Here is a 22225-nt window from a genome sequence, read left to right as displayed (position 1 = left end):
CTTCTAACACAAACACTTCGAGGTGAGTTTGCAGATAATTTTTTAAGCCCACAAGGAAGTGTTCCATGACAAAATAACTATGGGTGAATGTCGTAGTACAATATAAAATACAAATAAAGACATGCAAGAATAATTTTTGTATCTCTTTGTCCACAGTGTCTGTAATTTCTTTTGGCTCATGAATATTGTCAAGAAACTTCAGCAGTGGATAACCAAACCATGTAGGTTTATATACAGTGTTTGCACCACTGCATGATGATTTGCTTGATACTATCCTCTTCTGCAGAACATCGTGTTTTTTGTTAGTGTTCTTGTACTGCTTCCTTTGTATGTTCCATAAGCAGTCCACAGCCTTATAAAGTGCTAAAATTCAACAGTCTGGTGCCTTATCCACTCCACACTCCCTTCTTCTAGAAAAATCAAGCAAAAACACATCATAGCACAATAGCATACAACTCTAAACAACAGACAACACAATGTGAGATACAAACAAACATTCCTTTGATCTGTACCTAAACTGCTATAGATAGATGTCTCCATGTTTCCAAATGGTGGCCACATCAAGTTGCCAGAAATATGTTTCGGCACGATTTGTATGCCACTCAATAGTGTGTATCACAGTCGTGATGCTAGACCAAATGAAGGTATCCACTATGAACATAACAAACCTGACTATGGTATTAAGGTGTTTAATTTCAGTTGCTATAACATTTTAATACACTCCTTTCACAAATTAAGTGTTGTAGTAGAGGGTGGATAAGTTCTTGTTTAAAAATAAATGTAGGACAGTTCCTATTGCAACACTCAGTTTACACTATAGAAAATTTCCTGAACCACAGTGCGTTGTGTCCATGAACCTTTAGCACTCAGATACTTTCCCAGATCCTTATTTGTGTGCATGTTTATTGTTTTATTGTCAACATATTTAAATAATTTAATTTCTTGTAATAGAACATAAATTGTAAATTTTTTAATATGAAATGGTTAGCCCTATTTATGTAATACTATAGAAAGTATCCACAACCAACTTGTGAAGCTGACACATTCCATATCTTGTAATTTCTTCACAACATGAATCAATGAATCACGTATTAAATGAATTGTAGTTTTGCAGTACACCCTATGCCCCGTACTACACTCACACATGCGTGCGCGCGCACACACACACATGCAGTGGATTAATGTCTCTCTCTTTTCTACCTCCCAGTGCTTCATTACACATTCCTTGGAAGTTTCTCTTTGTTACTGTTGCATGCAGATCAGTTCTTCCACTGCCATAGAAAATAGTGTGTGTGTGTGTGTGTGTGTGTGTGTGTGTGTGTGTGTGTGTGTGTGTGAGAGAGAGAGAGAGAGAGAGAGAGAGAGAGAGAGAGAGAGAGAGTATAGTTATAAAAAGAGAGCAGAAGTTTGAAAGTTAGTTCTATTTTGTAAGCTTTAACTGTAAATGTATCTGTCATCCATTCATTTGCATGTGAATTGTTGCTGGTTTTGAATTTGTTTGTTTCTTTTGCCTTCGAGTTTCCATTATTATAAATAGTGATATTGTATGGAGTTCATAGAATTGTGTTGTAAACTTTAAATAGTTTTATAAAAGAAATGTGCATCTAATTATTGTATAAATATATTTACATAAAATACTGTTTTTCCAAAATATAGTTTAGTAGACTGTACCAGTTGATTGATATCACAGCTTAGCAGCTATTGTTAATCTGAAGAAATTAATAGCATATATGGTAAGTTGATATATTTCACAATATGGGATGAGATTTTTTTTAAAAAAAGTGACTTCTTTTATACAGGTTAACTGGGATCTTCCTGAAACAAGAGATATTCTTTTAAATCCACAGTCTCTAGTGGTGCAGGATGCACAGAGTGCTGGGTTTAGAAATGTTCCGTCTGCAACTTGTGCCTTACCAAGTGTATCTCCACTTGCGGGTGATTATAATTTTGCAGCACAGATACACCCTGATGGGCCAGACTGCCTAGTATGTATGCTTCCTAAAATTGGTTTTGTTGTAAGAAAAAATTAATTTAACTGCCAGATTTTCATTCAGCCATCCCATTTGTTACTGAAAAGCACAGTTAACTGATAAAACATTTGCAGGTGACTGCTAGATCATGATTTAATATTTTGCTATTAAGATCAGTTTTGTTGATTTCTCTCATGTCCAGTCATGCTGTTTTTCTGTAACATAGGGGTTACCAGAAAATGAATCTCTGATGCAGAGATAGAGAATGTTTCTTTCTGTGTTTGCCTGCTTGTTAAGTAGAAATGTTTCTCTCTTCATTTATAAAACTTAAAGTAAATTTTCCTGATTACTTGTCACAGCAAATTTGTAAATACACTTCACAGCTTGGCTTTCAGGTTGCATTATCTAAGTTCCACAGTATTCCTTTGAAGCAGTTGTTCAATATCTTCTGGTGATTACTGTAGTTAGTGCTGTAAGACATGTCTAGTCATGCCACTATCAACACATCTACTTCAGATTAATATTAAACCAGACTAATATGATATAACATTATTAAGTAGGCACATCAAATATGCTTCAGATGTTGTGTTAAAAGAAAATCAAACCTATGTTTTCTCTTGAAATGGGCCATTAAAAGATATATTGGTATTAGCAGTCTTTTGTTGGCCTGATTCCACCTACGTACAACAAAACTGAGAGAATTTTTTTAAAAATCCAAGGGAAATGCAGCTTGTGACTCTGAATAACACTCTGTGTCAAACATCCCACTTACTGTTGAACACTATCTATGATTTGCAAGCCAGTATTGTCACAAATAGATTGTTTTTTAAGCTTCCACAAATAGTGTCAGTATCGTAATACTGCTAGATTTCAAAACTTATTTTAGTAGTACAGTCATGGTTATGGTTGAGCATTACTGTCTTGTAAAATGAAGGAATGAATGGCAGTATTTTGCTGACAACTCAGCAATCATGAGGCTCAAGTCTTCAGACCTGTGCTTCACATGGAAGCTATATTAAGTCATCTTCCATGTTGTAAAGTTGCAAACAAAGGGGAAATGGGGGGGTTAACGTTTTCGTAACTCCAAACTTGTAGAGGAAAACAGACTAATGCAGGCAGTAAGATAACAATAGTGCAGACCACATCAAGATGTGTTAAGGATGCAGGTTTGCTTGTTTTGAACACTCATGGAATATCAGCTCTCCTCATTCACTTTTGCTCAGTACATGTGAAAAATGCCTCCAGTTTTGTTTTTATATAGTTGCTGCAATAAAAGCAACAATATAATGTCCAATGCACTATTCTGTAAAGACTTACGAGCACAACTGACCACATTATATTTTTCGGCTACACTCTGATGAGGAGGAAGACTTTTGGAACAATGAAACTTCTAACAGTGTACTGCTCCACCACATAACAGAAAATTAATTACTTTAGTAAATAAACTTTGTCAACCAGATGACTTCTAGCAAATGTGCTAACAATATGACTACATGTTATCATTTGAAGGTGCAACATTAGAAGCAGTGACTCGAATACTAACTGATTTCTGCAACAACAATATTATGAAATGGATAGGTTGCTACCCACCGCATATAGATGTGGTGTTCAGATGCAGACAGACACAATGAAAAAGGCAACTAAACATTTCAGCTTTCGGGGCAAAAGGTCCTGCTTCAGAAACAGAAAACACACGCACACACACAAAAGCACAACTCATACACACATGTGGCCATTGTCACTGACTGCTGTGGCTCGACTGTGACAGTGTGTTTGACATGAGCAGTAATCTAGAATGGGTGGTGGGTGTAGGGAGGACGCATGGTGGCGGGGGGGGGGGGGGGGGGGGGCGGTAGTGTAGCGAGGTATGGGTGGGGAAAAATCTTGTGCTGTTTGTGGGAGCATGGAGGAATATGGTGCGGACAGGATAGTGCTGCTAGGTGTAGAGTTGGGTGGCTGTGCTGGGAGGGAGAGAGGGAAGGAGAAGGGAAGGAGAGAGGAAGAAAAGAGAGAGAGGAGAGGGGAGACGTAGAGTAGATGAGGAGAAAAGACTGTATGTGCACTGGCAAAATAAAAGGCACATATAATGCTGAAGTGGGAGCATGGAAGGGGATAGGTAGGTGAAGGATATGGACAAGGTTGAGGCCAGGATGGAGGATAGGTTGTATGGAGAATTTTGATCTGCACAGTTCAGAAAAGCTGGTGTTGGTAGGAAGGATCCAAAGAGCACAGGCTGTGGAGCAGTTATCAAAGTGAAACACATTGTATTAGGTAGCACATTCAGCAACTCTGTGGTCCAGCTGTCTCTTGAGCCACAGTTTGATGCTGGCCATTCATGATGACAGACAGCTCATTATTATCGTGCCCGCATAGGAAGCAGCATGTTCGTTGCAGCTAAGTTTGGAGATTACATGGCTGCTTTCACAGTTAGCACTGCCTTTGATGGGATAGGGGATGCCTATGACAGGACTGGAAGATGTATGGGAGACATCTTTAATCTAGGTCTATTGCAGTGATATGAAACAAAGAGTCCAGTCAACAAAGAAAATTAGAAGAAAAAATTCTTGTATTTGCATATTTTTATATTGTGGAAGGGAAGCATCATAAAAAACATGCTAAAGATGCTGACTGGTGTGGTGTGAACATGGGCTGGGGGGGAGGGGGGGGGGGGAGAAGATCAGGGAGAGCATTTAAAGGTCATTTTTTTAGATTTTTGTTGATTAACTCATAAATCCATAGTTTCTAGCAAAACTTTTCCTGTACAGAATTGAAGTACATGAAATTTCCTGCAAAAAGGGTCCTATTCGTTTTTTCTCTAGGTCTAATATTTTCTGCTTTGCTGACTATGGAAACATCCCAGTTTTTTTAAAAATAAGCTTTGAATAGCAAAAAGTAATGTTTATTGTTAAATGACATACATAAAAAACAAATATTAAATGTGTATACCATATATAAGTGCAGAACAGGGTAACAGTGTGGAAAGGAACGCTAGGTGATGGTTGGAAGCTTGAGGGTAGGAAAGTCGCTGGTTTCTGGTAATGTACTCTCCTCCTTCGTAGGTCTGCAGACTGTAGAGTGAACAGACAGTTCTCCATTCTCTCTACTGAACTACATAAACAAAGCAACTACATCATGTTTCACAAAGTATTACCGACTATGAAACACGGTGATGCAGTTTGCAGACATGCATGAGAGTGTTCATTTTTCGCAAAGGGTGTTAACACTTCATGGAATACAGATGTGAATTGCTATACTAATGCAAGAAACACATGTGGGTAGATTCTATGTAAGGCTTTGCACACTGCTCTACACTGCTGCGGGAAAATTGATTCTTCTTCATCCTGTACAACAGCCATAGCGCCCTTCTGATAAGCCAACTTCCCCCACCACAAGTGTTCCTCACCTTTCAGTTTACAGACACACTATACCTCCACTACATTTCCTGTCCAGTGCTCTCTTCTGATTATGTGAATCATCTTCATTAAGTTCTTGTGCATTTAGTGAAGCTATTTTCAGTTTGTTAAGTGAGTTTGTATTATCAGTTGTTAAGCAAGGTATTACGTGAAACAGCACCACTGCTGGAGCTGTCAACTGTGTACCACAATGAAGAGCCTGTTCCAAGTGTAATATGCTAGCAATAGGCATTCACAATGCTGATTTAGTTGTCTCCACTATCAGTGCCTGGAATGCATTTCACAGAGTGGGGGGTATGAAATGCATCACTCCAGTCTCAGCTCTCCCAGTATATGAAGAGACCCAGAGGACCCAGTTAGCTCCCTCTATACAATAACAGAAGTGGCTCACCTGGCTGTTATGGAACTTCATATATTTCAACATAAGTAAAGCAATGCATTACAGCAAATTATTGTTGTAGGTTTCAACATGATTACTCCTATCCCATCAGGTGTATTGACACCAACCCTGCAAGGTTTGCTGCTGATGTCAAAAGTGGCTCCATCCCGGATGGATATGTGTGTGTGTGTGTGTGTGTGTGTGTGTGTGTGTGTGTGCGAGTGTACACCTGTCCTTTTTTTCCCCTAAGGGAAGTCTTTCCGCTCCCGGGATTGGAATGACTCCTTACCCTCTCCCTTAAAACCCACACCCTTTCATTTTTCCCTCTCCTTCCTTCCTTCCTGACGAAGCAACTGCCAGTTGCGAAAGCTTGTAATTCTGTGTGTGTGTTTGTGTGTTTTGTTCATGTGCCTGTCTGCCGGCGCTTTCCCGCTTGGTAAGTCTTGGAATCTTTATTTTTAATATATATATATATATATATATATATATATATATATATATATATATATATATATATAGTCTACCAGTAATTAAGGGTGAGAGAAAAGCAGTTACTTTGCGATCATACCTTAAAATACCACCAGGTGACAGCAATATGATTGCACGGCTTTAAAATAGGCTGTCAACAACAGACAGCAACAAGATATTGCATTTACCAATCCAATCCCTTCCCCACCAACACTATGTAGCTCACTGACATCATCACACTTATAAGTTAAGAACTTCTTAGCTTTTGTGTATAGGAAAGTATTGTACATAAAACACATGTAACAAATGCACATAGTACTCACCCAGTCAAATGAAAATAACGACACTGTGTAAACACAGGCTCAGTGACATTTGTTGTCTGGTTCATAAGAGAACTGGAGAGCAAATCCTGGGGAGCTGTAGTCTATCTGTAAACTGAAAACCAGCAGTGTGTGTGGAGGAGAAAGTCGTCCCTCTTGGGAGAACACTACATCTACAGTACAGGATGACTAAGAATCAATTTCCCATCTAGCAGCTCAGAACAGTGTACAGAGATTTATGTAGAATCTATCCATATGATTTTCTTTTGTTACTAATATTAGCAACTTATATATGTATACAGTATTGTGTTAACACACTTTGTAAAAAATAAACAACCCATGGGAACGTCGGGGCATTGTGTCGCCAGTGATTCACAAGGCTAACTGTGGCAGTATAACTTTGTGAAACACCCTGTAGTTGATTTTTTGTTGTAGTGCTGTAGAGACATTGGGAATCACTTGTCCACTCTTCAGTTTGCAGACCTATGAAGAAGGGAATCATGACCACAGTCCGAGGACCTACCTTCCCTCACAGCTCTAACCCCCAGCACCATTTCCACCCTGTTACAGCCCCAGAAAGCAATATATCCCTTAATATGGTTCTCATGCACTTAGATATGGTACGCACATTTAATATTTGTTCTTAAATCCTTGTCTTTAACAATAAATATTCATTTTATACCAATAAAAACACTATTTTTTTTATATTCAGTGATTTTTTTTCCATCCCCTGTAGTGCAAGAACTATTAGTCCAAGACAAAAAATGAATAGGACCTTTTTGATAGGAAATTTAATGTACTGGGAAATATCTTCAATAGCAGCCACAATGTTAGAATTAATCAAGGAAAACAAAAAAGTTACTTAAACCCCTCCCCCCACCACCCGATGCCCACATTCCACCGGTCAAGATTTTTAGTATGTTTGTTTTTCATTACACTCCTCCCCACCTCCACCTCTAACATTGCACAAAAATTTGCGACTACATGAATTTTTTCCTCCTGTCAACCTTGTTTCGCCTTCCCTGGCTGGGCTAAAGAATTTTGGTGAAGGCCAAAGGATATTGCATAAGTTCAGCGGGCAGAGTAGGGCTACTGTAGATGGGGTGGGGAGGATGTTCCTTATTTTAAGGCATGATGATGCGTAGTTGAAAGCCTGGCAGAGAATGTTATTCAGTTTCTCTGGACCTGGATGGTAAGGGGCCAGAGAAGTGTACTCCATGGTCCAGCAATGGTCACCTGCATGCCAAAAACCTAAGCCAACCTATTCATGGATCATCTAGAGGAATCCTTCCTACCCACCCAGGATCCTAAACCTCTCATCTGATTCCAATTCACTGATAACATCTTTGTGACCTGAACCAAGTATGAGGAAACCCTATCCACTTTCCTCCAGAATCTCAACGTGCTTTCCTCCATTTGCTTCATCTGGTCCTTATCAGTCCAGCAAGTTACCTTCAGCTATATCAATTCCACTGTCCACATCAAACCTACCAACAATACCTGCACTTTCACAGCTACCGCCCATTCTATACCAAGAAGTCCCTTCCATACAGCCTAGCCATGCATGGTTGTCGCATCTGTAGTAATGAAAAATGCCTCTCCAAATATGCCAAGGGCATCACTGAGGCCCTCACATACTGAAATTACTTTCCCAACCATGTTCAGGAGCCGGCAGCTGGTGGGCGAGCGGTTCCAGGCGCTTCAGTCTGGAACGATGCGACCGCTACTGTCGCAGGTTCGAATCCTGCCTCGGGCATGGATGTGTGTGATGTCCTTAGGTTAGTTAGGTTTACATAGTTCTAAGGTCTAGGGGACTGATGATCTGAGATGTTAAGTCCCATAGTGCTCAGAGCAATTTTTTTAACCTTGTTCAGGAACAGATCTCCCATGCCTTGTCTCTCCAGTCACCAACCACCTCCCATGTACCCACTGTTCGGCTACAAAGGAGCACTTCGGGTATAAAAGAGCACGCTTCTCGCAACTCCGTACCATGCAGGACTGGTAAAGCCGAATCACATTCTCTGCCAGAGTTTAAACTACCACTCATCACACCTGTAAATGAGAAATATCTTACCCGCTATCCCCCCCTCCCCCCCCCCCCCCCCACTACTCCCACAGTGGCTCTCTGCTGCCCACAGAACCTACACAATAGCCCCATTCTGCTGCTCCCCACCCCTCGCCTCAAGCCTCATGTCCTTGTGACGGACCAAAATGCAGGTTCTCTCTAATGCATCCTCCCACAACCACATACTCCAGTTGTGTCACAGGTGTCTCCTATCCCATCCAATCAAATACAGGGCTTACTGTGAAAGCAGCCACATGATCTACAAAACAAGATTCAACTATTGTGCTGATTTTTATGAGGGCATGACAATTAAGAAGCTAGCTGTCTGCACCAAAGGCCAGCACCAAACTGTGGTCAAGAGATAACTGGACCATCCAGTTGCCGATCGTGCTACCCAACACAATGTGCTTTACAGCCTGTGCCATTTGAATCCTCCTTACCAACGCCAGCTGTTCTGAATTGCACACTTCAGGACTATCCTTATAACATATCCTTCATTCCCATAAGACCCTGGCCTCAACCTTGGCTAATCCCTATTCTCCACCTACCTATCCCCTTCCATGTTCCCACTCCAGCACTGCACAAGCCTTTTATTCTGTCAATGCACCTATAGTTTTTGTCCTTCTCTGTTTCTGCCTTCTCCTATCCCATCCCCTTCTCTATTTCTCTCCTATCCCCTCACCTTCTCTGTTTCTCTCCTCGCCCCTCCCCTTCTCCCTTTATGGCCATATATAGATATGAAATATATTTGTGTATCTGGTGGTTGTACATTAGCTTCATGTATAGTGTTCTGCAATATTACTTGACATTAGCAGTTGCATTTCAGACTTCATTTAGCTGTGTTAGTTGTATTGATATGTAGTTTTTACGTATGTACGTATGAACTGCAACCTTAATCACCGTAAATGGATGTTATGGAGCAGCTGGGTCAGTTTCAGGACCTGCAGTATGATACATAATTTGTCTGCAATTATACTTACATTGTATGCATCCATTCTGCATTGAAATGCTGTTGTACAAGTGGCTGAAAGTAGTTGAATGCCAAAGTCATGTTGTTCAATTACCTGTATCCATTAATTTGATAACAACGTCTGTCATTTTTACTTATCACTAATTTGGAACCTTCTATTGTTTCACAGTACTCAGCTAATCTGAATAAGATATTTGTGAATATCAACAAAAATGTACCAGTGAAGTTTCGGCTGAATCCTCATGTCACAGATCTGTATGTACGCGCTCTCCCAGTGTATGTAAGCTCCAATGACCAGCAACATGTAGTGGTGCGATGCTTAACGCATGTGGCATCTGACACTCAGGAAGGAAAAGGTAACATGACGAGTAGTCTTCTCGTGCACAAACTAGTGTAGCTGATAAGTTGATTGTATTTCTGGCTCACAAAGGATGACAAATTTAGAAAATTGTATCTAGTATTTAAGATTTATTCACCGAACCTAAATATGTGAAGAAAAATTAATAAAAATATCAAATATTCTACAAATAATTATGCACTCTAACCAACCTTGAAAATATTGGTTTTCATTTTTTTCTAGTAACAATTGGTGTCTTTCTTACAGGATTGAGCTGGTTTATTCTCTTTTTGTACACAGCTTAAGTTCGTTAGTCATGGTCCTCACCCATCTAGCCCCTTCACTGTTCCCATTCCGGCACTACACAGCCCTCTATTCCACCAACCAATGCACCCAGTCTTTTACTTCTCCCCTCTTGCGCTTAATCCCCCCCCCCCCCTTCCCCACCGGACTGCACCTAGCTGCCCCACCCTCTCTCTACCTCAGCCCTGCATGCTCCCCAACAGCACTTCACTGCCCACCACCCCTACCCTGCTATCCCTCCCCCTCCCTGCCCCAGCCTCCTCTTTATCCCCTCCCCCTCCCAGTTGCCTCTCCCATCATGCTGCTGCTCGTAGTGTGGCTTCAGCTGCCAGAGGGTGTGTGTGTGTGTGTGTGTGTGTGTGTGTGTGTGTGTCGTCTATTTTTGATGAAGGCCTTGTTGGCTAACTTCTATAAGATTTACTCATTAAAATATGATCCAAACTTGTTTCACATTTGGATGTAATTGTCAGTAGCCTTCACTTCATGTAGCAGATACGAGTTGAGAGCAGTACTAGATGTCATTACCCACCATATAATCACTATTAGAAATTTTGATTGCTTCTGTTTACTCTACAACCCTATTCAAACCAGTGGTGGGAATTATGTTAATTTATAAAACCATTAATGTGGAGAACAGCTTTATCGAACCACGGAGCGTTTTCAAACTATTGTTGTCAGATCTTGTGTCAGCACATTATCATGTTCCCAAATACCATTCTGCAGTCACACTCTCCAAGTGTACGTTCCTGTGCATAATAGTGTTTTGACCATTAAAGATTTTAATCGTACAGAGAGCTCGGATCTAGGTGGTGGTGTGGTTAAGACACATCTACCCCGTGTTCAGAAGGAGAGGGGTTTAAATCACCATCCAGTCATCTAAAAGTATGACACATCATCAGTGGGAAGTTAAACTATAATCTTTATCTTTTTAATGTTTAGATACCTGCTTTGCCTGTTGCCTTGCATATCAGTTGTGAACCAATTTCATATTTGCATCGGACTGAAGAGCCAATGGTTGGGCACATACATGTGAGCCCTACACTGAAACCATATTGGATACTTGGTGTTCCAGTTGCTGATGCTTTCATGATGCATTTCATTTCTTCCCTTCACCACACACTACCACTTCTGCACAGCAACACTGAATTACAGGCTTCATAGCTTACTACAATTTGTGTTCCCTCCAGAGCTGTCAAGCATCTAGCCATCTTACTTCTGCAGAGAAATTAGAAAATCCTGCATCAACTAAAATTGGTTTAGATTGCAGTTGTGATAAATGAACTATGAACTGTTGTGGTGGTTGTTTTTTTCTTTTCTCTTTTTCTTGGCATTCACTTAACAACTGAGGGCAGTGGTGTTTTGTAGAGTTGTCTGTGGTAACTCTGTGGAAATCAATGTGGGATGTATGACGAACGTATTCGATGGGACAGGAACGTATTCGATGGGACAGAGTGACGAAATTTGGCATTAATGGACTAAGGCAGCAGATGACAAACATGAGTGACTTTGCTAACAGCACATCACAACATCACCCTGCAATACCTTCCTGGGCTTTTGGCAGTATTAGTCGGGCTGTAGATGACAGATGAGTCCCAATTTCAGTTGGCAAGAGCTGATTCTATGGTTTGAGTGTGGCATAGACCCCTTGAAGCCATGGATCCAAGTTGTCAACAAAGCACCGTGCAAGCTAGTGGTGACTCCATAATATTGTGAATTGAATGGAATGGTCTGGGTCCTCTGGTCCAACTGAACTGATCATTGACTGGAAATGGTTGTGGTCCGCTACTTGGAGACTACTTGCAGTAATTCATGGATTCATGTTCCCAAACAACGATGCAATTTTTTTGTGGGTGACAGTGTACCATGTCACTGATTTGAAGAACATTCTGGACAGTTTGAGTGATTGATTTGGCCAACCAGATTGCCCAACATGAATCCCGTCAAATATTTATGGCACTTAATCGAGAGGGCAGTGCGTGCACAAAATCCTGCACTGACAACACTTTTACAATTATGGATGGGTATAGAGGCAACATTGCTAAATATTTTTGTAGGGGCTACCAAACACTTGCTAAGTCCATGCCATGTCAAGTTGCTGCACTATATCAGGCAAAGGAGGTCTGACACAATACTAAAAGGTATCCCATAACTTTTGTCACCTCAGTGTATGTGAAAGTATGACAATATTTACGGAACTCGAGCAACAATGAGTATATGTTCCCGTAGCTAAAACTTAATTGCCCTCGCCAATGAAAATGTAACATGAGTGGGACACAAATGACAACCAAAAGAATGATGAGCATATGCTTACTGTGCTCATAAATGATGTAATTATGATAGACACAAGCCAACTATTTGCCAGGTATTGAAAATTATTCTGAACAAATTTCTCAACTAGAAAAACAAAACATTCTGTCATAAAGGATACCAGTGACAGTGAGTCTAACAAATTGGATTTAGGAAGTTTTACATGTGATTTTAAAAGAAATAGAGTTATAGTTAGAACAAAAATGATCTATAACAGTTACTGTAACTTCAGAATATTGCCATCAAAATTTCTAATTTTATTTACATAGCATACTCAAAATGCGTAATACAGCATAAGACATGACAAACACTCATGCTGAAACACCTTGTTGACAAAAAACTGTAGGACAATTTTTTCTCCGTGCTTACTGCATATGAGAAATTGTGCTGTTGCCTAAATGCCATATGACTCCAAAAATACACAACCTAAGAAAATTTTTCCCCATTCATCTATCACAATAAATTAACACAACAGAAATATGATTTAGGATACTTTGCTACTCACCAGACCTCTCTCTCTCTCTCTCTCTCTCTCTCTCTCTCTCTCTCTCTCTGTGTGTGTGTGTGTGTGTGTGTGTGTGTGTGTGTGTGTGTGTGTGTGTGTGTGTGGAGAGCTGTCAATCTGCCTCCCTAATACATATTGTAGTTTTTCCATTGTGGGTTTACTAACAACTACTGCATAATCGTACTTGAAGTCGGCTTTCCAGTTGCGTCTGCACACTATGCAAAAAAAAAAAAAATATATATATATATATATATATATATATATATATATATATACACCCGGAAACTGAATAAATTACAAATAGACAAAAGGAACTATCCCAAATCCAACAAACAAAATAATTCCACACCTTCCAATAGAAAATACTCATGTCAACTACAACCTCCACACACAGTGTGCATGCCTACACCTTTAATAAATATGGTGTTCATATATCCATGACTGTGCACCTGTGCATGTCGCAATAAATGAAAAGAAAACAAAACAAACTTAAACTACAAGCTACACACACACACACACACACACACGAGCGCACACAGTAGAAAAAGGCTACATACCAAAAAATTATACATAAAGTAAGTTTCTTCTGAAATGCATGAGCAAGCAATTAATCTTGCAACTACAGCTAAAACTAACCTAACCTAGGACATCCTTCAGACAGCATAATTACAAACATAACAATACAGGTGCACATGGGATGTCTTACTTCTACATAAATAACTGTAATTCACATCACACGATTTTTCTTTCACCCAGATAAACAGCACATCTCTGACTTCATGTTAAGAGTTGGATATTATCCCTTTTTTTTTCACTCAGCTGCCTCCTTCTCTATGTGATGCTTTATTTACAGCATCCTCTCTTGTGGCTGTTGACATGGTAGTATTGGGCAGACACTCAGTAATTTCTGTCAATAGAAATGCATGCTTATTTCAGATCATCACCTCACCAGGGGAGAAAACAGTGGCTTTACTCCTAATGCTGTTGCAATGTCTTTGAATAAGTGCCCTTACTCAACCCACTTTATGTGCAATGAACTGTCTTCATTCCTGCCTAGCTGCTTGTATCTCTTAGCTGGATGGCAAACATTTACTTGAATGTGTTTTATGCAGTAATGTGGCATACAATCTTTCCACGTGTTTTTAAATGAACTGTGTAAGAATGTGCAACAAATAGTACTATGAATTCAGTTAAAATCAATAATTTTGTACTTCGCTTCAGGTAATTTTTGAAGCATGTTACAAATCCTAATGGCAGTGTAGCAAAAAGTTATATGGCTAGTACTTGGCTTCTGATTAATAAATCAACAATCTTTTCACAGCAGTTAAAAAGATATTCTCAATGAACCTGAACCAGACTAGTGGTTGGGAGTTCTGGGAGGCTAGGGAGGTTTCCTTTAGACGGGACATAAACAGGTTGGCATAGGAGGGTGCCTTGTGGGTGCCCGTGGTTGTGCCACTCCAAGAATCAGCTACAAAGGACGACTCCCTCTTGTCATCCAGTATCGCCCTGGACTGGAACAGCTTCACTGACTCCCCTTTATCTCCTGAGTACCTACCCATTATTGTTGATGGCACCTCCCTGTACACCCGTATCCCTCATGCCCATGGCCTTACTGCTATTGAACACTTCCTCTCCAAACATCCTTCAGAATCCAAACACACTACCTTATTCCTTATACACCTTACCAACTATATCCTGACCCACAATTACTTTTCCTTTGAAGGGAAAGCTTACAGACATATCTACAGAAATGATCTGGATGTAGAACTAAAAGAACCTATGGACATTTCTTCATAAATGCAGCACCTTTTCTCCCATCTGCTTCACATGGTCCTCCTCCGATCCAACATGTCACTTTCCTGGAAGTTGACTCCACCTCGCTGATGGCTCCATCCATACCTCTGTCCACATTAGGCCCACTAACCGCCAACAGTAACTGCATTTAAATAGCTCTCACCTCTTCCACACCAAAAAATCCCTCACATACAGAGTAGCCACTTGTAGAGTATGTATCTGCAGTGATGCAAATTCTCTTGCCCAGTATGCTGAAGGTTGCTCAAAGCCCTTCACAGACAGGCAGTACCCCCCCCCCCCCCCCCAAAATCTATCCCACAAACAGATTTCCTGTGCCATTCCTCACACACCCTCAATCCTCCCAGTATCATCGTAAACAGGAACAACTTAAGCATATCTTTTGCCGAGGCTTTGATTATCTCTCATCCTACCCTGAAATAAGGTACATCCCACCCTATATACTTCCCACCCCTATGCCACTTCCACTCTGAACCCTGAGGCAGACCAAGATGCAAGACTGTACAATCCACCCATTCAGAACCTTCTATTCCAGCTTATTGTACCCCATCAGAGGCTGGGGCCACCTGTAAAGCAGCTGTGCCATATAACAACATAAGCGAGTGTGTTTATATTCTACAAGAACTTTCGTAAAACATATATAATTTAATTGCCTAAAGATAAGTCAGTAACAAATTTTGAACTCCAGTATGAATACCCAATGTATTTACTTTCAAAATAAAAAATCAAATACAGTTTTGAAAATTAGTTTGAGATGGTTTTCAGCAGGGTGAAAATTTTAGAATAAATATAATATCTTTTTCAATTGTAATCAAGTTTACATTTCATTATAATATTAGATACTGACTAATAAAGTATCGGCCATAAGTTCATGAAATTGTAGTGTGCAAAATATGGGAGTGTATTGAGTAGTAAAATAAAGAAGTCTTGGTCTGGTACACTATGATTTTGACCTGTTATCTGACAATATCATCTATCTAGTTCATCACCTCTGTAAAATATTTGTCCAGTTTCGAAAGTACAGTTTCGCTTGTTGCCCTCTGTATCAGTTATAGTTGTATAAATTTCAAACACGCAGTCACAATACCAAATATATATTTCATTCCACATCTAGAGGCTTGAAGGACCCTGAAAATATCCACAGCCAGTAACACTACTTTACAAGGAATAATACTGTGCATCTCTCATTGGCGGGATACCATACGGTGTTCCACCCTGTCATATTTCTCATATGCAGCCAGCTGTCTGTGCATTCTTCTTAACAAATATGTACATACTCATTGAGTATGTGTATGCACTTCTTGGTGAGCTTTACTCAGATGAATATAATCCTAGAACTTCCACCTGGTCATCCTGAAAGACTCCAGTGCTCTGTTTGCTTAATTTGCCTCTTAAAATAATCCCATTAATAATTTTGTAAAAAAGGCAACTTCTCATACCTCTTGCTATACAATTTAGGAATTTAATCTTTACAAGTTTCAACATAGGCTCTCCATTCTGCAATTAGTACATATCACACATATTTCCTTTTCTTCATCTACTCCCTTTATATAAAGTAGATGTAACTTGTCAGCAGCTTTCTTCTGATATTTGTCTACTTCCTCCACCAGTGGTCTAGTTAAAGCATTCTTGACACTATTCTTACTCCCCTATACTGGATTGTGTAGTCAAATTGCTGGAGAAATACCACACACAGCATTAGGCACCTGTTCAGCATCTTACATTACTGTAGGTGGCTGAGGGCTTTTCAGTCAGAGAGTGTGAATACCTTTCCTGCCTTAAGATAATTTTTTGAAAGCAAAACACAATTGCTATCAGCTCCTCAGAAATACCACAACCACAGTCATGTTTGAATATTATGTTGTTTGCAAATGCCATACTTCACTGCTCTCTTTGCTCATCTCCAATCTTCTTGTGGAATAGTTTTGCTACTTCATCATTAATTAGCTCAGAGCCCTTATACAAACTTAACCACTTTAAACCCTAGAACAGATGGGTGGAGACGGGTCTGACTGACAGTGTGTTTCATTTATGTTCCAGAAGAAGTAAAATATAAATTTTCAGCAGCAGTGTCAAAAATACTTCTTTTAATGCGTATTAGTATTTAAATTTTCCATACTGTTCTTAACAAAAAAAAAAAAAAAAAAAAAAGATTGTATTCCTCCAAAAATCTGAAAACCAAAAGAAGCAGTAATTTAAAAACATTCTTGAATGTTTAAAAAGATCACTGTTGAGAGTTCACATCCTTAATGTTATGACTTCAGGATGGTCACACACAATATTGCAATATTGCACATTTAGTACATAGTACAATCTAATAAATAAGGATTTTCATTCGTTGCAATATACATGTTACTGATTTGATTTGTATGTCCTTCACAATCTTCATATAACATTATAGAATGACTGGGACGGTCACAGCCACCTTCCACATCTTTTACAAAAATATTTTGTTTGATTGACTTTACATTCATAACAGTCAACTCATTTGCCTTCTGGAAAAGTTTACTTCTCAGTAGTAATCCCAGACAACCATGCTGCCCTGTGCCACATGTGGTTTTATCAGTTCCTAACCTAATTACTTGAGAAGCAGTCTTCTTGAAATATGTTTGCTTTGTATACTAAAAGTGCTTTTATATCAGCAATGTTCATAATGACGTGAAACATTCTTGTTTGTCTTCCAACATTATATTATGAATACATCTCATCAACTTCATCCAGTCCACTTGTTGTTGATTTATAGAGTGTAATAATCCGTAGCTTCTTCAAATTATCTGTTCCTTCATCATTTTTATTGTTGGTATACATTGATGATAGCAAAAGTACACATTTATTTTTCTTTAGCACATATTACACCAATGCAAAATTGTTGCTAAATCCAAATATGGATAGATGTATTTCTCTTTTCTGGTGTGGCAAGAATTCCAAAGGAATTTTTCTTTTATTTTTGTACAGTGTTCAAACAAGTGTAACCTTACAATCTCTGAAAAGTTTTCTAGCAAGAGTGCAGCTTGTGAACCAATTGTAAAGCGCAATATTCCTTCCTGTACCCTTCACTGGCTCTTCGAGTCTGAGCACGTTATCATCAGCTGTGTTAGTCACTTGGAAGATACCTGCAGGTTGTAGTCCCATGTGTACTTCCAAATTTTGTACATAGTATATTTTTGCATCATCCAAGATAAATATTTTGATCCGTACTTTCCAGGTTTTGAAGGAATGTACACTGATCAACCAGAGCATGATGACCATCTCCTTAATAGCTGGTATGTCCATCTTTGGCACAGATAACGGCAGTGACATGTCATGGCATGGAAGTAGTGAGCTCTTGGTAGGTTGCTGCAAGGAGCTGGCACTACATCTTCACACACAAGGTACCTAATCCTCATAAATTTCGTGAAGGGGACAATAAGCTGTGACACCACATTCAGTCACATCCTAGATGTGTCCGATCGGGTTCAGACCTGGTGAGTTGGGGGGCCAGCACATCAACTGGAACTCGCCACTGTGTCCCTCAAACCACTACATCACACTCCCGGCCTAGTGACATGGCGTATTATCTTGTTGAAAAATGCCTATGCTATCGGTAAACATGATAGTCATGAAGGGGTGTACGTGGTCTGCAACCAGTGTACAGTACTCCTTGCTATCATGGTGCCTTGCATGAGCTCCACTGGACTTGTGGTTGCTCCATGACTGTTCCCCAAAGCATAATGGAGCCAGCTTGTCTACATCCCACATTATAAGTGGCAATGAGCTGTTCCCTTGAAGACAACAGATTTGCACCCTCCTGTCAGCATAATAAAGGAGGTATTGGGCTTCATCAAATCATGCAATGCTGTGCCACTGCGCCAATGTTCAGTGCAGAAGGTCATGTGCTAATTTCAGTCGTAATTGTCAATATCATTGGTGTTAATGTTGCCACATGCATAGGTTGTTGGCTGCAGAGGCCCATTGTTTGGGGTATTTGGTGCAGTTTCTGTTCAACGCACTTGTACTCTGCCCAGCATTGAAGTTTGTTGTTAGTCCCACCACAGTTCACTGCCTCTCCCATATTACCTTCTTCCCAGCCTATGATATCTAACATCTGTAATGGGGGATGACCATCCAACCCCATGACATCTGGACATGGTTTCACATCTGCCCAGGTCTGGGAGACGCAGCCTGTACATTCATGGGTTAACTTCAGTTTTTAGATTTTGGATTACTCATTGGGATAATCAGACCAATAACAAGCCCCATATGTAAGGTCCCCTCGCTCTTTCAACTAATAAAATAGTTTCAAAAGTTGTGATCAAGAGAGTTGGCTAAATATGTTATCTAGTAAAAAACCTGACTCCAGAACATGGCTAAAAGGTGGCTGCAATCCTTTTGGGCAACTTGAATGTAGAATCATTGAATTTTTACTGAATATCTTCACAATACTTGAAAACTATGAAACATTGCAGCATTTACAAATAAAATTAATTAAATCACGTAGTTCATCTTCTTTTCAGGTATTAGCCAGGAATTGCCTGTTACAGTATCCATCTCTGCCGTGGTCTTGCTCTGTCTCTTCTGCCATGGCAATTATAATTTCTTGCCTTTAAGGGAAGTCTCTCACTCTCCATTCTTTGTAGGTGTTTGTTGCACTTTCTGCTGTAATCTAGAATTTTATGATTGAGGCTAAAGATTTGCAGTTCGTCTCTAATATCTTGATTTCTTAGCCTGTCTTCTCTTGTGTAACCTTTAACACCTCTAAGGAATTTCATTTCTTGTGCCTTAATCCGGCTTTCTTGCTTCTTGGTAATCACCAAGGTCTCACTTCCATAGAGCAGTTTGGGAGCTGATACAGTTTTGTAAAATTTAATTTGAGAGTCTTTCCTGATTTTGTTTTTTAGATTCAATAGTTAACTTAAATAAATGAAACTGACAACCATTAATGATTGAAAATTGCACAAAATTAATTTTATTAGGTAGAATTGAAATCATATGCAAATGATGACCACACAGTAGAAGAGGTAAAACAACACTGGTTTTGACGTGAACAGTGCATCAGCAAAGTTCATAAATGCGTGCACTGAAGATAGCAGTATGTCCATCTAGACACAGCAAACTCCCATATGAAGTTATCATACAGGGGTGCTGAGCTCAAAGTCCACAAGAGCCTTAATTTTAAGAAAATGAGAAACTAATATTCAGTATCTGGTATTATGATTATTGAATTGCAGCAATAAAACTGTCTGATATCTACTTAGTTTCTCATTAACACTAATAGTTTGTGAGAAAATAGTTTGATGGTCTTTAGTTCACTGCAGCACATTGTAACACTCTGCAAAAATTCGTATTTCAGCTCAGTTCAGAATCTTAATGTCCATCGAAAGTTAAAAGTTCTCACAGCCACAAACAGCCATCACTCGCAAATGATGAAATACAACAAGTTCAATGCATTGAACACGGTTCAAAGGTTTTCACACTTGATTCAGCGAACACATTGCCAGAATCTATCTTTTGCAGTGCTGAGGCTAAGCTGCTATTAAGAATGCCCTGTGACTACCGAGCTGAAACTGAGTACGTGTGGCATTGGTGAATCTTGCTCATATAGTGTCGCTGATGTTACCATCATGTTCATTACAACTAAAATCCCTTTCATGACCATCTTTCAAATTTTGTACAACTTTAAAACACAACCCTCTTTCTTGCTCCCATTCCCTGCCTTCAAACAATATTCTAAGTCTATTGGTTCTTTTGTTATTAATAAAATACATATTGTTCGCTATTTACAACTTTAGAAAATGTGTTTATAAATTACGCAGTCCTTTTATTCTGAATCTCTTCTGGTGGACTTTCACATGTTGCCTTCAGAATTTATAGTATACTCATTGTATTCACATGGCAAAAGCCTTTTTAATGACAGTTTAAACAGTTTAAATATTACCATCGTAAGCACTGAAAATTGTTGTATCACTAAGACAGGAAGCAGGTAATGGATGTGCCTACACTGTTGTGTTACACCACAGAGTAAAAAAGGGTATGAAATTATAATTTTTCTTAAGTTCACACTAGCACAGTCACAGGCGACACCAGGCAGGCTATGCAACAGCAAGAAACAGTCATCACTGTAAGTTAATTGTGTACATACATGAGCACACATATATTGACACCAACAGCCAGGCACAAGTTGCACAGTCAGAGAGAGAGAGAGAGAGAGAGAGAGAGAGAGAGAGAGAGAGAGAGAGAGAGAGAGAGTGAGAGAGAGAGAGAGAGAGAGAGAGAGAGAGAGAGGCAACAAGCACTACTTCAGGTGTAATGACAGCTTTTGTTGACTTGACAATGCAGCTAAGAGTCTTAACAAATTGTTAAGCAGACACAGCCGAACTGGAACCACCACAGTTCTCGAGCTCTGAATTGAGATGGTCATTAGGATCAATGATGTTCATACCGAAACACTCGATTCAGTGATTACTGCGGTATAGCGACAACCATGTATTAAATGTTCCAACACTTCTAGTGCACATGCTGCATGCTGTTCCTGAGATGTCAGCATCCAAGTAACCATGACCTGGCTCTCATGGGACTTCACACTCGTCACCACCTACCACATCACAATGGGGAGACTGAGGATCTTCCAACAGCAGCACATCTCACCAAGCTTGTCACACTGTCATCTTCATATACATCACTTCTGGGAGAGGGACATCTGGTGCCTCTGTTTCTGATGATTGGTGCAGGCACTTCCAAGTGCAAGAACTTACCTTTACAGTGGAGTCAGGATCAGTGGACTACCAACTTCCGACAGTGCGGTGTATCCCGACGGGTTTTCTAGGTCATAGTTATCTTCTGGGATGGGATCGAGGGTACTCTAACACAGCATGGAGCACTTACTCGTGTTATGCATTTGCCTTTAAACTCCCAGATAGCAGTCCACAGTAATTTGGGGGAATTGCTGGTGTAGTAGTCTTGGTGGCCAGCCAGCTGAGCCAGCAACAGGAGTCAGTGGAATTCGACCGTGACACCTGCACAAGGCATCAGCTGAGGCTGACAAGAAGGCACAGAACTGTAACTCTGAATGAATAAATGTTAATTTGCTAAACATGTTTTATTAGCACCAAAAGATGCTCAATAGGTTCACAACACCATCCTGACAACATAGAGATGTCTCCACTCAGCACCACTACAGTACTGACTTCATAATATGTGTTATTCTGGAGATTTACTTATTCTAGTTTAATTCGTTTAAATGCAAAATTGTTTATCGCATTTAGTATTAAAACTATTTAGTATACTGAAGCATGGCACTGAGGGGTTTTATTGTAAACATGTATGTTTCATTTGCTACAGTTTGTAGCAAATCAGATTGTCACACAATTAATTTGTTAAGGAAATTGTCATGGATG

General features: G+C 39.7%; 1 protein-coding gene across 2 annotated transcripts in view; it reads left to right on the top strand.

The window, feature by feature from the left end:
• LOC126284682 (cellular tumor antigen p53-like) overlaps window positions 1-22225 on the top strand; it is an 81271-nt gene that overhangs the window by 20412 nt on the left and 38634 nt on the right. The window contains exons 3-4 of one of the 2 annotated variants that reach the window (XM_049983802.1): window positions 1800-1985; window positions 9755-9941. In XM_049983802.1, coding sequence (XP_049839759.1) covers window positions 1800-1985; window positions 9755-9941 — 373 coding nt within the window. The remainder of the gene's footprint in view (window positions 1-1799; window positions 1986-9754; window positions 9942-22225) is intronic. The other variant, XM_049983803.1, reaches the window with a different exon arrangement.

This window comes from Schistocerca gregaria, chromosome 8 (assembly GCF_023897955.1).
Source record: "Schistocerca gregaria isolate iqSchGreg1 chromosome 8, iqSchGreg1.2, whole genome shotgun sequence".
In the NCBI taxonomy this organism is placed as follows: domain Eukaryota; kingdom Metazoa; phylum Arthropoda; class Insecta; order Orthoptera; family Acrididae; genus Schistocerca; species Schistocerca gregaria.
Note: the sequence above shows the minus strand (reverse complement) of the source record. Positions and strands in the feature narration are given on the sequence as shown.